The sequence below is a fragment of the Rhinoraja longicauda genome, chromosome 21, assembly GCF_053455715.1.
Source record: "Rhinoraja longicauda isolate Sanriku21f chromosome 21, sRhiLon1.1, whole genome shotgun sequence".
Lineage (NCBI taxonomy): Eukaryota > Metazoa > Chordata > Chondrichthyes > Rajiformes > Arhynchobatidae > Rhinoraja > Rhinoraja longicauda.
The window spans coordinates 21,711,808-21,728,032 of NC_135973.1; the positions used below are offsets into that span (position 1 = coordinate 21,711,808).

Below are 16,225 nucleotides of genomic sequence, written 5' to 3' on the forward strand. Positions count from 1 at the left end.
ACACCCACACCCACACCCACACCCGCACCCACACCCGCACCACCCTGGCCACACCCACACCCACACCCACACCCACACCCACACCCACACCCACACCCACACCCGCACCCGCACCCGCACCCGCACCCGCACCCGCACCCACACCCACACCCACACCCACACCCACACCCGCACCCACACCCACACCCACACCCACACCACCCTGGCCACACCCACACCCACACCCACACCCACACCCGCACCCGCACCCGCACCCGCACCCGCACCCGCACCCACACCCACACCCACACCCACACCCACACCCACACCCACACCCACACCCACACCCGCACCCACACCCGCACCCACACCCGCACCCACACCCACACCCGCACCCGCACCCACACCCACACCCACACCCACACCCACACCCACACCCACACCCACACCCGCACCCACACCCACACCACCCTGGCCACACTAGTCCTACGTTATCCCACCTTTCTCATCCACTGCCTGCACACGAAGGGCAATTAACCAACAAACCCGCACGTCTTTGGGATGTGGGAGGAAACTGGAGCACCCGGAGGAACCCACATAACAGGGAGAACGTGCAAACTCCACACAGACAGCACCCAAGGGCAGGATCGAGCCTGGCATCACCAGCGCAGTGAGGCAGCAGCTCTACCAAGTGTGTCACCGATAACCCCCTGGCTTTGAACATGTCCTGGTGTAGGCACAGTGTACCTAGACGATGTGGGAGGCGGATTTTTAGTTTTAGTTTAGATACAGCGTGGAAACAGGCCCTTTGGCCCATTGAGTCCTTGCTGACCAATCATCACCCATACATTAGTTCTATCCAACACATTAGGAACAATTTACAGAATCCAATTAACCCACAAACCAGTACGTCTTTGGAGTGTGAGAGGAAACCAGACAAGATAGGTTTAAGGTGGGGGGGGGGGAAAGATTTAACAGGACGCTGAGGGGTAACTTTTTCACACAGCAAGTGGTGAAACGAGCTGCTGGAGGAGGTGGTTGAGGGAGGTACTGTTGCAATGTTTAAGAAACATTCAGACAGGTATATGGATAGGACAGGTTTCGAGGGATATGGGCCAAACGCAGGCATGTGGGACTAGTCTAAATGGGACATGTTGGCCGGTGTGGGCAAGTTGGGCCGAAGTGCCTGTTTCCACGCTGTATGACTCTATGACACCCGGAGAAAACCCACGCAGTCACGGGGAGAACGTACAATCTCCGTACAGACAGCACCGGTGGTGAGGATTGGACGCGAGTCTCTGGCGCTGTGAGGCAACGGTTCTACCGCTGCGCCACTGAGCCGTTGGTGGGATTGGAGCCGGGGTCGGCGGGGTCCAGGTGTCCCCAGGTGCGGTAGTCCAGGGGCGGGGGGGCGCTGCAGCGCAGGAGAGAGTGCCCTTCCATGGTGGTGCGACTGTGGGACTGACGAGCCAGGGACTGGCTGGGGCCGCAGCACAAGGGAAAGACTTCCCTTGGTCCCCACCGTGACGACTTCACCCCGGATGGGGAGAAATCAAAATCCGCCACCTGGGAAAACACAAGCAGAGCAGGCGTTAGAAACACTGCAGGCAAACAGCGGCACCTCACAGCTTCACATGAGACTGTCGACACGGCACGGAAACAGGCCCTTCAGCCCACCGAGTCCACCCGACCAGCCACCAGCACACCAGTACACCAGCACTATCATAAGGGACAGGAGTTGAATTAGGCCATTCGGCCCATCAAGTCTACGTCATTCATTCATGGCTGATCCATCACTCCCTCCTAACCCCATTCTCCTGCCTTCTCCCCGTAACCTCTGACACCTGCACTAATCAAAAATCTACCTGTCCCTGCATTAAAAATATCTACTGACGTCCTCTACAGCCTTCTGTGGCAGAGAATTCCACAGATTCACCACCCTCTGACTAAAGACATTTCTCCTCTCCTCCTTCCTAAAAGAACGTCCTTTAATTCTGAGGCTGTAACATCTATCCTACACACTAGGAACAATTTTACTATTTACCAAATCCAATTAACCTACAAACTTGTACGTCTTTGGAGTGTGGAAGAAAACCGGAGCATCTGGAGAAAGAAAAACGTGGACACATGGAGAACGTACAAACTCCATGTACGTAGTGGGGATCGAACCCAGGTCTCTGGCACTGTAAGGCAGCAACTCTACCATGTGTCACTGTGCTGCCACCTCTTCTGAAGGAGTATCCTGACCTGAAAGGTCATCTATCCACTTTCTCCTGACCCGCTGAGTTACTCCAGCACTTTGTGTCCATTTGTGCTATAAACCACACATTGCAGTTCATTTTTATTATGTATTAACACTTGCTAGGCTTTGTCCCACCTCTCTTCCACCTTTCTCCCCCCTGCAATCAGTCTGAAGAAGGGCCTCGACCCAAAACGTCTCCTATCCATGTTCTTCAGAGATGCTGCCTGACCTGCTGAGTTACTCCAACACTTTGTGTCGATTTGATGCCAGTCATCTATCGTGTGGCCAGCACTGCCATCCGGTGGCACACTCAGGAAACTACATGAGGCAGGCATTAATTTATTTTCTCCATTGAATTTAGTTTTCGTTTTAGAGATACAGCATGGAAACAGGCCCTTCGACCCACTGAGCCCACACCGACCAAGTATCATGCATTCACACTAGTTCTATCCTAAACACTAGAGACAATTTATAGAAGCCAATTAACCTACATCAGATAATACTGGACTTAAATACAATCAAGTCAAAATCAAGTTACAAACTCGTCGAGCAAAGAGGAAGGTGTGCAGTTTCCACCCACACTCCAAAGACATGCAGGTTTGTAGGTTAATTGACCTCTGTAAGTTGTTCCTAGTGTGTAGGATAGAAGTAATGTGCAGGTGACCGCTGGTCAGCACAGACTCGGTGGACCGAAAGGCCTATTCCCATGCTGTATCTTCAAGCAAAACTAAACTAAACTATAGCACCGAAACAGGCCCTTCGGCCCACTGAGTCCGTACCAGCAATCACTCACTCAGTTACACTCATCTCATTTTATCCTTCACCCAAGATTCTATCACCCAGCAACATTCTAGAAGCAACTTGCACTGCCCGATCATTAAGTTTATTATTGTCATGTGTACAGCGAAATGCTTTGTTTTGCACGTTACTCCAATTAGATCAGATAATTCGTCACATAAATAGGAAGTCAAACTGAAGTATCATAGGTGGACAAAAGGGCACGACACAGAGTGCAGAATATAGTTCTCAGCATTGCAACGCATCAGTTCCAGAGACAAAGTCCATTGTCTACAATGGGGTAGTGGTGAATCGGACAGTACCTTAGCTTAGGGAAGGACTGTTCAGAAGCCTGATAACAGAGGGGAAGAAGCTGTTCCTGAGTCTGGCGGTGAGTGCTTTCAAGCTTCTGTATCTTCTGACGGACGGTAGCGGGGAGAGGAGGGAATGACCAGGGTGGGACGAGTCTTTTGCGAGGCAGCGTGGTGTAGGTGGAGTCAATGGTGGGGGGTTTGTTCTGTGTGATGGACTGGGCTACATCCACAACTCTGCGGTTTGTTGAGATCTTGGGCAGAGCAGCACAGTGGCGCAGCGGTAGAGTTGCTGCCTCACAGCACCAGAGACCCGGGATCGATCCTGACTACGGGGTGCAGTTCTCCCCGTGACCACTGGGGTGTTCCGATTTCCCGAGGGGAAGAAGCTGTTCCTGAGTCCGGTGGTGCATGCGTTCACGGTTCTGTATCGTCTGCCGGACGGAAGCCGGGGGTGGGGGGGGAGAGGGAATGACCGTAGTTACTCAGCATGGCCAGTAGGCTTGCACTTACCTCGACCAAGTCCTTCTGGGATCTGCTGTTCCTCACGGTGGGCGACAAGATGATGAGGAGGACGATGGTGAACAGGGTAACACCAGGGATGATGAACCACACCGGGTGAATGCCTGGCGGGGAACAGAGTGGGGCAGTCAGCACAGGCGTACAACACAGAGACAGGCCCTTCAGCCCATCGAGTTCATTTGTCTCCAACACAGAGGGTATCCTCAGGAAATGCCAGTATCTCCTGAGGAAGCTCAAATCCTGAGGAAGCTCAACTCCTTTGGGGTCAGCAAGGACATCCTCATGCCGTTTTACTCCTCCTTCATTGAGAGCATCATCACGTTCTCCTTCACCTGCTGCTTCCACTCCATCAGCCTTCAGAACAGAAACCGCCTGCAGAGCACAGCCAAAGTCTGTGATTGGACTCCCTGTCAGAGCCCTCTCCACCCTATGCGACCAGCAGATGCTAAGGTCAGCTGGCTGGAGTTTACAGGACCCCTCACATGTCCTGTTCTCTGCATTTGAGTGGCTCCCCTCAGAACGCCGGCTTTGCTGCCCAGGCTGTAGGACACAGAGGAGAAGGGCAACCTTTGTCCCCAAGGCTGTTCACCTCCTCAACTCCCAACCACCCCTGTCCCACTGCTCACCCTGCTCATCCCGCCCTCCCCCAATAGTTTTTGTACTACTCTACATGCCTTTGTAAATTGCCCCACGGGGACAAATAAAGTGTTTTGGAACTTTGAACTTGAACTTTCATGCTGACCATCAAGCACCCATTCACTTCAACCCCATTTTATTGATCGATCGATTGATTGATTGATCGATCGATCGATTGAAAGAAAGAAAGATACAGCATGGAAACAGGTCATTCGGCTCACCGAGTCCAAGCCGACCATCGACCACCCACCCACATTAGTTCTATGTTATCCCATTTTGGTATCCACTCCCTAGTTTGGTTTAGTTTATTTTTGTCATATTTAGTTTAGTTTAGTTTGGAGATACAGTAGGGAATCACACCCTTTGGCCAACCGAATCCACGCTGACCAGTGATCACCCCGTACAATATCACTATCCTACACACTAGGGACAATTTAGAATCTTTACCAAAGCCAGTTAATCTACAAACCTGTATGTCTTTGGAATGTGGGATTAAACCGGAGCACCCGGAGAACACCCATGCGGTCACGGGGAGAACGTACAAACTCCATACAGACAACACCCGTAGCCAGGATCAATCCCGGGTCTCTGGCGATGTATCAGTGTAAGCCACTCGATGTGTTCCATTCCTTTCAGTCCACACCCGTCTCAATTTAGTGGCTTCTTATATGATGAATTCCAGTCTCATCTTAGAAATAAGTGTGTGGCACAGTGGCTCACCTGTAGAGTTTCTGCCTCACAGCGCCAGAGACCCTGGTTCGATCCTGACCACGGGTGCTGTCTGTATGGAGTTTGTACGTTCTCCCCGTGACCGCGTGGGTTTTCTCCGGGAGCTCCGGTTTCCTCCCACACTTCAAAGACGTACAGGTTTGGCTTCGATTAAAATGGAACATTGTCCCTAGCATGTTGGATAGTGCCAGTCTACAGGGTCGGTGGTCCGCTGATCGGTGCGGACTTGGTGGATCGAAGGGTCTGTTTCCACGCTAAATCTCCAAAGTCTACAGTCTAAAGGGATGTGCAATTCTTAGACTATAGGGCATAGCTTTAAGGAGAGAGGGGCAAAGTTTAAAGGAGATGTGTGGGTCGAGATGTTTTTACACAGAGCGTGGTGGGTGCCTGGAATACGCTGCCAGGGGTGGTGGTGGGGGCCGATACGATGGTGGCAATTGGGAAGAATTTAGATGGGCACATGGATATGGAGACATGTGTGCAGCCAGAGGAGCTCAAAGAGTGCCGAGATTTACAAGGATGTTGCCGTGACTCATGGGCTTGAGCTGCAGGGAGAGGTTGAGCAGGCTGGGACTTTATTCCTTGGAGCACAGGAGGCCGAGGGGTGATCTTATAGAGGTGTACAAAATCGTGAGAAGAATAGATCGGATGAATGCACAGCCTTTTCCCAGAGTTGGGGAGTTAAGAACCAGAGGACATAGGTTTAAGGGGAGAAGGGAAAGATTTAATAGGAACCTGAGGGACAACATTTTCACTGAGGGTGGTTGGGTGTATGGAGCGAGCTGCCAGAGGAGATAGTTAAGGCAGGTACTATGACAGCATGTCAGACAGGTACATGGATAGGAAAGGTTTAGGGGGACAGGGGTCAAACGTGGGCAAATGGGACTAGCTGAGATGGGGCGTGGTGGTCAGCGTGGATGAGATGGGCTGAAGGAGATGCTGTGTGACTCTATTAATTTAACTTGCCGTTGTGTTCAGCACAGACATTGTGGGCCGAAGGGCCTGTTCCTGTGCTGTACTCTTCGATGCCCTATGATGGGGAAGTGGCAAAGCAGAAGTGAAAGCAGCAGAGAGCATCACGTCACACGCGTGACTCAGCAGGTGCTTGCGTGTGGAGAGAGGGCACACGCAGCTGGCAATGACGTCGCATCTCCACATGCAAGGCTGCTGACACGGATCAAGTGACACCGGTCGGCTCACGGGCCCTTTGGCCCATCGAGTCCATTCTGGCTCCCAGCCACCCATTTTGCACTAATGCTGTGTTAATCCCATTTGGTTTGTTCTGCATGGGGGTTGGTTGCCTGTGCAACAGAGGCTCTGCCCGCTGTGCCACTCTGCATTTAAGAGACGTTTGGATGTGCAGGGAGTGGAAGGATGTGGATTATGTGCAGGCAGACAAGAGATGGTCTTGTCATCATGTTCAGCACAGACTTTGTGGGCTGAGGGGCTGTTCCTGTCCTGCAATCTTCTATTCCACTCCCCAGCCACAATAGTTCACTCAGAGGGTGGTGGGTGTATGGAACCAGCTGCTGGAGGAGGTATGTGCAGGAAAGAACTGCAGATGCTAGTTTAAACCGAAGATGGACACAAAATGCTGGAGTAACTCAGCGGGACAGGCAGCATCTCTGGAGAGAAGGAATGGGTGACGTTTCGGGTTGAGACCCTTCTTCAGACTAGTCAGGAGAAAGGGAAATGAGAGATATAGACAGTGATTACTATTTTGCATATCTTTCATTCATTCGTTCTACATCACTGTCTATATCTCTCATTTATTGTCTTATCTAACAGAGAGCAACTATTATAACGCAGCAATCCTGCACCTTTGTGTGTGCATGTGTGTGTGTGTGCGTGTGTGTGCGCGTGTATGTGTGTGTGTGTGCGCGTGTGCGCGTGTATGTGTGTGTGTTTGTGTGTGCGCGCGTGTATGTGTGTGTGTTTGTGTGTGCGCGCGTGTATGTGTGTGTGTTTGTGTGTGCGCGCGTGTATGTGTGCGTGTGTGTGCGCGTGTGCGCGTGTATGTGTGTGTGTTTGTGTGTGCGCGCGTGTATGTGTGTGTGTGTGTGTGTGTGCGTGTGTGTGCGCGTGCATGTGTGTGCGTGTGTGTGCGCGTGTATGTGTGTGTGTGTGCGCGTGTGCGCGTGTATGTGTGTGTGTTTGTGTGTGCGCGCGTGTATGTGTGTGTGTGTGCGCGTGTGCGCGTGTATGTGTGTGTGTTTGTGTGTGCGCGCGTGTATGTGTGTGTGCACGTGTGCGCGTGTGCGCGTGTATGTGTGTGTGTGCACGTGTGCGCGTGTATGTGTGTGTTTGTGTGTGCGCGCGTGTATGTGCGCACGTGTGTGTGTTCGTTCGTGCCACAAGTGTATCTCTAAACAAAAACTAAAGTAGATTGAAGACTCCAGCAATTTGTTTCTGTCCACGTTCACCAAAGATGCTGCCTGACCCGCTGAGTCGCAAAGACCCGCAAAGACTTGTCCCGCCTCGGTCTTTCCTCCTTCTCTCTGCTCCTGTCTGGCAGAAGGTACAGAAGCTTGAAAGAGCACGTACCACCAGACTCAGGAACAGCTTCTTCCCCTCTGTTATCAGACCTTCTGAATGGTCCTTCATATCTTCTATGTTGTAAGTGCTGCCCTGCCCAAACCCACACTAAGCTCCAAATCACCACCACTCACAGTTATTTCACCTTTTACCCACACCTCGGTGTCATCAGTTCGTAAGGTACAGGAGCATAATCTAGGCCATTCGACCCATTGTGTCTGCTCTGTGATTAGATCACGGCTGATCTATCGTTCCCTCTCAACCCCATTCTCCTGCCTTCTCCTCGTAACCTTTGACACCCTAACTAATCAAACACCTGTCAATCTCTGCTTTAAAGCTACCCGATGATGGCCTCCACTGGCGTCTGTGGCAATGAATTCCACAGATTCTCCCCGCAACATTTGACTAGCTAATGTGTTATAAGTCAACAACAACCAATTATTTAACAAATCATTTCCACATAACTGCTCTAACAACAAATGTTTGAGTTATATACGTTTCATAAGTGAACCTCCAGCCTGGTCTCCCTGGTAGCTGCCAGGCCGTGCCTGCTGCCGTCACCACCGACCCTCACCCGCACCCCGGCTGCCCGCGGGCCACGACCATCGACCCTACCCATCCTCGCCTCTCCCCCTGCTGCCAGCAGGCCAGGGCCGTCAACTCACCTGGATTCCAGGCCCAGTTCCGGACCGGGGCTGAAGAAAGGTCTCAAACCGAAACGTCACCTATCCACGTTCTCCAGTGATGCTGCCTGACCCGCTGATATACTCCAGCACTCTGTGAAACGTCACCTATCCACGTTCTCCAGTGATGCTGCCTGACCCGCTGAGTTACTCCAGCACTCTGTGAAACGTCACCTATCCATGTTCTCTAGTGATGCTGCCTGACCCGCTGAGTTACCCCAGCACATTGCGTCCTTTTGTGTATTAACCAGCATCGGCAGTTGTTTGATTCTACTACTTACACAGTGATAATCCCTGCCTCTGTTATAGCGGACAATCAGCAATAACGGACACCATTCTCTGCCCCTCCCCATGGTCCATTATAACGAGGGTTTATGCCTGAGCGTTAGCACTTGCGTTTCCGACTTACGTGACATCTGACTTACGCAAAGCTGCATGGGACGTAACCTTTACGTAAGTCAGCGAGCGTCTGTACCAATGGTTCTCCTTCCCACCTCACGCACTCACCCTTATGCCACGGCTTTATCTTGTAGCAGGTCTGCAGGGAGCTCACCCCGTTCTCAGCCCGTACGTTGAGGGTGTAGGGTTCGGCGTCGCTCATGGGGCATCTCACGTGACAGTCCTGCGACCTCTCCAGAAGCACCGTGTGACACGCGTGACCAACTGCACGGATACAGTTCGGAGAGACTGACCAGCAGATGGTCAGCGGTGGGCTGGAAAAGGATTGCACAGAAGTCCATAAGACACAGGAGCAGAATTGGGCCGATTGGTCCATCAGGTCTACTCTGCCATTTAACCATGGCTGATCCATCTCTCCCTCTCAACCCCATTCTCCTGCCTTCTCCCCATAACCCCTGACACCCTTTTCATCAAGAATCTGTCAATCTCCGCTTTAAAAATACCCATTGACTTGGCCTCCACAGCCATCGGTGGCAATGAATTCCACAGATTCACCACCCTCTGGCTGAAGAAATTCCTCCTCGTCTCCTTTCTAAAGAAGCGTCCACATTAGCCCGAAGGTTCAACGTGGCCCCAAGGATCCCAGTGTTCAGCTGGGAATGGCTGAGGTTTATGAAGACGCCCACTTGAGGCAATGATTCAGTGATACTTTATTGTCACCTGTACTGAGGTACATTGAAATGCTTTGTTTTGTACACAACCCGGCAAAATCATACAACAGATCTCACCTAGACAGCACACAAAGACTCGCCATGTTTCTGGTGCCGACAAAGTTACAAAAGGTTCACCGAACAGTCCTATCTTCTGCCTGTCGTCGTACGTCAACATGGTGGATCTATCTCTCTCTCCTAACCCTATTCTCCTGCCTTCTCCCCATATCCCCTGACACCCGTACTAATCAAGATTCCCCCATCATTTTCTGTGCCCCCCCCCCCCCCCCCACCCTCCGCCGGGTTCCCCTTCGTTCTCGGTGGCCCGATGGATCTTGGGTAAATCCCTGCCCTCCATTTTATTCCTCAGCTTCTCACCTGCCGTTGACGTGCAGGTGGAAATCCATGATGTCTTTTGGATGCTCGTTGTCTGCATTCTTCACCTCGATGGTGTTGATCGCATCTGGATTGAAGTCGATGCGAGAATGAGCCTTTTCTCCTTGCTTAAGTCAAGCTACAAATTCACATCACTAAACTGCTCCAACCTCTTAGAAATTCTCTTAAATAAACCTCCAGATTCCCCGGTGTCCTCCCAGGTTAATTGAACCTACAGTCAGGTAGGTAGACACAGCGTGCTGGAGTTAGTCAGCGGGTCAGGCAGCATCTCTGGAGGAAATGAATGGGTGACGTTTCAGACTGAAAGCAGTGGGGGAGGGAACTGGAGGGAGAAAAAGGCCAGAACAAAGCAGGGCGGCAACAGATGGCCAATGAAGGTTGGAGCCCATGAAGGCCCATTGTTGGAAACATCTGGGGGAAATTGCTGAGAATATGGGGCGAATAAAATGGGAGTGTGGTAGGATGGTTTCAGTTTCGAGATACAGTGTGGAAACAGGCCCTACAGCCCACTGAGCCTGCGTAGATCAGCCATCACCCGTTCACATCGGTTCTATGTTGTCCCAATTTCTCGTTCACACTGGGGGCAATTTACAGAGGGCCAGTTAACCCACAAACCTGCTCATCTTTGGAGTGTGGGAGGAAACGGGAGCAGTTGGAGAAAACTCACACAGTCACAGGGAGAACGTACAAAGTCCACACGTGAACGCTTCTCCATCTGAACCACAACCTGCCTCCAAAGCCAAAGCACCTGTTTCCATCCTGTGCCTTTCAATCAATTGGTAATGGCTTCACATCAGGACTGGGACCACAGGTTGCAGTTCAGTGCAGGTGTTACAGAGACCCCAAATTTATCCAGAAGGTGACACAAAGTGGTGGAGTAACTCAGCGGGTCAGGCAGCATCTCTGGAGAACATTGATAGGTGATGTTTCGGGTTGAGACCCTTCTTCAGACTTTTGCCTTCAGACCCAGTCTGAAGATCCCGAGGTGAAACACCATCTATCCATGTTCGCCAGAGATGCTGCTTGACCTGCTGAGTTACTCCAGCACTTTGAGTCTTTTTTTTTTGTAAACCGGCATCTGCAGTTCCTCGAGTCTACATTACCAAGAAGGTTCAGCGTGGCTCCAAAAGTCCCACTCTTCCGCTGGGAATGCCTGAGGTATACGGAGACTTCAACGTGAGCCTGGTATATCCCTGCCCTCGGGTAGATGTGGAATGCGTAAGAATCATTCGTGATTCTCCTCTCCCTTTACAAAGTCGAAGGATAAAAACACACGCATTAATCTTTCTTTCCTGGGCCTGTCATGTTAATTTTAGGAAATCAGCATTAGGGTTAGATTAATCATATCAGTAAGCATAAGACCATTCAGTCCACATGGCTTGTGCTAGCCCTTTGAAAGATCTCACTAGCTTAGTTTAGATTAATTTACAGATATAGCATGGAAACAGGCCCTTCGGCCCACCGCGTCCGTGCTGACCAACAATCACTCATACACTAGTTCCATCCTATGCACTGTGAACAATTGTAAAAAAAAGCTAAATGACCCACAAACCCCCACGTCTTTGGGATGTGGGAGGAAACTGGAGCACCCGGAGAAAACCCATGCGGTCACAGGGAGAACGTACAAACACCATACAGACAGCGCCCGTAGTCAGGATCGAACCTGGGACCCTGGCGCTGTAAGGCAGTAACCCAACCGCTACGCCACCGTGCCGCCCACAATTCCCTCCAATTAGCGTCCATCAGGGTTCACACTTTACAGGAACATGCATTTACCCGTCTCCAAAGTGCCAGCGGAAGCGGAAGCAAGAGGTGCTGAGGTATCTGCTGGGGTCGTAGAGGATGAATGAGATTTTGGTCGGGGCATTTGTGGCCAGTTCATACCCAGTGTTCGAGGAAGTGACACTCCTATTCAGTTGCGTCAGTGACAAGTTTCCTATTACAGAGTCTGTGGGGAAAGAAAATTACATCCATAATCCAACTGATGCCAACGAGTTATAAAAAAATCATTCACCAATAACCTACACTCAATAACTGCACAATTAATTTTTAATGAATACTTAAAACTGAATTGTGTAATTAAGTAATCAGTCAATAAACTTAATAATTAAACAAACAATTAATCAATCAAATAATTAATCACTGATCATTTAATTAATTAACTGACTGCCTGATGAATTGATTCGTGAATTATTTGATTGGTTGATTGATTATTAAATGACTTCTTCAGATGACTATAATATTTTTATAATGATAAATCATAATTCAGACAATTAACTATCAAATAAATCGAAATTGCCATTGCATGGCCGATTAATAATTAATAAATAATCAATTGACAATTGATTGATTGATTGATTGCTTAATCAATAAAGCATTCACTATGATTCCTAGATGCTTACAATTATGGCGTGTCGGAAATGTTGGAAAAACTCACCAGTCCAAGCAGTGGATGAGAAGGTGGGACATCATAGAACTAGTGTGAATGGTCACCTGTCCATGTCCCCCAGAGATGCTGCCTGACCCACTGAGTTACTCCAGCATTTTGTGCCTCTATTTTTAGGATCCACCGTTGCCTTGTGTATAAAGTTACCAAAGCCTGTGCCCTGAGAAGCAACGGCTTGTATTCCCCCCGGATATACAGCACGGGAACAGGTCCTCCAGCCCATCTTGCCCACGCCGGCCAAGATGCCCCATCTACGCTAGTACCACCTGCCTGTGTTTGGCCCATCTCCCTCTAAACATTTCCTATCCATGTACTATCCAAATGTCTATTAAATGTTGTTATTGTACCTGCCTCAAGTACCTCCTCGAGCAGCTCATTCAATATACCCACCACCCTCTGTGTGAAAATGTTGCTCCTCAGGTTCCTGTTACATTTTTGTCCTCTTATCTCCAACCTATGTCCTCTGGTTTTTGATTCTCCCTACTCTGGGTAAAAGACTCTGTGCATCTACCGTACTATTCCCCTCATGATCTTATGCACCTCCACAAGATCACCCCATCCACCTTCACGCTCCCAGGAATAAAGACCTAGCCTGCCCAACCTGTGCGTTCACCCTATCTATCCCCACTCACGATTTTATACACCTCGATAAGGTTACCCCTCATGCCGACCAAGATACTCTAATTGACAATCTAGCCAATCCCACTAAACCTTTCCGTAGAGTCATAGTCACATAGCATGGAAGCATGCCCTATGGCCCAACTTGCCCACGCTGACCAACATGTCCCATCTACACTAGTCCCACATGCCTGCATTTGTCTCAAATCCCTCTAGACCTTTCCTATCCATGTACCTGTGAAAATGTTTTTTAAATGTTGTGATAGTACCTGCCTGAATCACCTCCTCTGGCAGCTCATTCCATACACCCATTACCCTTTGGTTACCCTGCAGGTTCCTATTAAATCTTTCCCCTCTCACCTTAAACTGTCCCCTGTTTCTAGATTCCCTTTCTCCAGGTAAAAGAGTGGTGCATTTACCCTTTCTAATTCTCTAATGATCTTACACACCTCGATGAGCTAACCACTCATCCTCCCGTGCTCCAAGGAATAGAGTTGGTAGCTTGCTCAACCTCTCCCTGTAGCTCAGGCACTCTGTTCACGGCCACCTCCTTTTAAATCTTCTCTGCTCTTTAGTCCTGCTCCTCTGACTGCAGGTGTCTCTCCATATCCAAGTGCCTATCTACATATTGAGTCTGAAGAAGGGTCTCGACCCCAAACGTCACCCATTCCTTCCCTCCAGAGATGCTGCCTGACCCGCTGAGTTACTCCAGCATTTGGTGTCCATCTGAAAGCCTTTTGGACGCCACTGTCGGTTCTGCCTCCACGACCAGCCGCGGCTCAGGCCCTGGAGGCGAGGTCTCACCTGTTACATGCAGGGTGGTGGCAGTGTGTGCCAGGGGTAGGCATCTCAGGCAGCCCTCTCTCCTCACCCAGGCGCGGAGTCTGTACACCCCCGGCACAGGGCTGCGGACCATGAGGGAACTGCTCATCTCTCCCCTCCACCGTCTCACCACGGACAGCGGCCTCTGCACCTCCCAGTGGAAGGAGAGAGAGTCTGGGGCGAGGAAAGCCGTCTCCATCCCAGCTCCGGGCACCAGCCTGGCCTCCACTGATCCCCGGGCACCTGTGGTGATGGGACCGTTGTTGCTGGCAAACAGGAAATACTGGGCGGACTCTGCTGCTGGAATAAACCAGGAGACAGAAACACAAACACGGGTTCAATAACAAGTTGCAGATGTTTGTGGATGCAGCCCAGACCATCACGTAACCCCCCCCTCCTCCCCCCCCACACCTCCCCTCCCCCTCCCCCTCCCCATCATCCACCCCCCCCACCTTCCCCCCCTCCCCCCACCTTCCCCCCCTCTCCCCCCTCCCCACCTTCCCCCCTCTCCCCACCTTCCCCCCCTCTCCCCCCCTTCCCCCCCCCCCCCCCCCCCCCATCCTCCTTCCCTTGTGTAGGAAGGAACTGCAGATGCTGCTTTACACCGACGATAAACAGAAACAGTCTGAAGAAGGGTCTCGACCAGAAACGTCACCCATTCCTTCTCTCCTGAGATGCTGCCTGACCTGCTGAGTTGCTCCAGCATTTTGTGAACAAATACCTTCGATTTGTACCAGCATCTGCTGTTATTTTTCTTACACTAAGTGCTGGAGTAACTCAGCGGGACAGGCAGCCTCTCTGGAGGGTGACGTTTCGGATTGAGACGTCTTCAGACTTATTCATGTTCTCCAGAGATGCAGCCTGTCCCGCTGAGTTACTCCAGCACCTTGTGTTTATCCCCCACCCCCCATGCATTGACTACATTGTGGACGGCTCGATTGTAATCATGTACAGTATTGTCTTTCCGCTGACTGGATTACACGCAACATAAACGCTTTTCACTGGACCTCAGTTCCAGGTACAGTACATTAACTTACAGTTAATTTACATAAATTAAACTAAACTAAACTTTCAAAGGCATTCAGTACAAAACACGCAGCTGGATTTAAAATCCATAGCAGAACGCAAACTCTAGAGATGCTCCCTGACCTGCTGGGTTACTCCAGCACTTTGTGTCTTTTTTTAAATGTAAACCAGCATCTGCAGTTCCTTGCTTCGGGTGACTTTTAAAATTAGATTGATTAATCTCTGATCAGGATTCTTTTAAATCCAAGCTGGTCGCCAGATTGATGGAGAAACCAGGGAACTACAGATGCTAGTTTACCCCCCCCCCCCCCCCCCAAAAAAACACACAAACTGCAGGGGTAACTCAGCAGGTCAGGCAGCATCTCTGGAGGACATGGATAATAATATCTGGTGTCCATGTTCTCCAGAGATGCTGCCTGACCTGCTGCGTTACTCCAGCACATTATGTCTTTTTTTCAGTTCCTTGTGCTCACCCCCCCCCCTCGCCCCTCGGATAAACACCGGCAGCCACTTCCTCAGGGGTTCCAGCTATTTGTCCCCATCATTTTGCTTCTGTTTAAATTCCGAATCAATCCGTCAATTGTGATAAATGGCAGGAGGGTTAAACTTGAAAACAACCACCACCACCACCACCACCACCAGCACCACCACCACCACCACCACCACCACCACCACCAGCACCACCACCACCACCAGCACCAGCACCACCACCACCAGCACCAGCACCAGCACCACCACCAGCACCACCACCACCACCACCACCACCACCACCAGCAGCAGCAGCAGCAGCTTGCTCAGTGCCAACATTTCAGTTTCCCGGTGTGAATCAGACACATCTTTAATACTGAAGCAACGACCAAATGCAATAGATAGACACAAAGTGCCGGAGTAACGCAGCAGGTCAGGCAGCATCTGTGGAGGACATGGATAGATGACATTTCGTGTTGGGACACGACTTCAAATTCCAGTCTGAAGAAGGGTCCCGACCTGAAACGCCACCCATCCTTCTTCTCCAGAGATGCTGCCTGACCTGCTAAGTTACTCCAGCACATTGTGTCTTTTTTGTTGTTGTGTGTAAAGCAGCATCTGCGGTTCCTTGTGTCCCCCAGATTTATTCCCTGTTTGCACAGATTGTAACCCATCCACCTCCTAAAGGAGCCGCTGTTAATAAATAACCCGAGGGGTTACTATCTCAGCGCCCTGTCTCTCACGCCCTGTCTCTGCCCCCTTCTCTCCCCCTCTCTCCCTCTAACTCTCTCTCCCTCTCTCCCCCTATCTCCCTCTCTCGCCCCACTCACCTGCTATCGCCGCTGCGTTCATGAGCAGGAGAAGGAGACTTTCGTTAGCCATGGTTTGTAGACCGGGAGTTTGTACGGTCTGTTTAAGCTCCCCGC

General features: G+C 50.8%; 1 protein-coding gene across 1 annotated transcript; it reads right to left on the reverse strand.

Moving 5' to 3' along the window:
- Nucleotides 1-1,060: 1,060 nt before the first annotated feature.
- Nucleotides 1,061-16,225, reverse strand: tmem130 (transmembrane protein 130). Its single transcript, XM_078418540.1, has 8 exons — nucleotides 16,130-16,225; nucleotides 13,788-14,105; nucleotides 11,696-11,867; nucleotides 11,023-11,165; nucleotides 9,902-9,986; nucleotides 8,922-9,127; nucleotides 3,823-3,935; nucleotides 1,061-1,545 (listed from the first exon to the last, which is right to left on the reverse strand). The coding sequence occupies exons 1-8, from the start codon at nucleotides 16,179-16,181 to the stop codon at nucleotides 1,300-1,302; spliced, it is 1,335 nt and encodes a 444-aa protein (XP_078274666.1). The 5' UTR covers nucleotides 16,182-16,225; the 3' UTR covers nucleotides 1,061-1,299.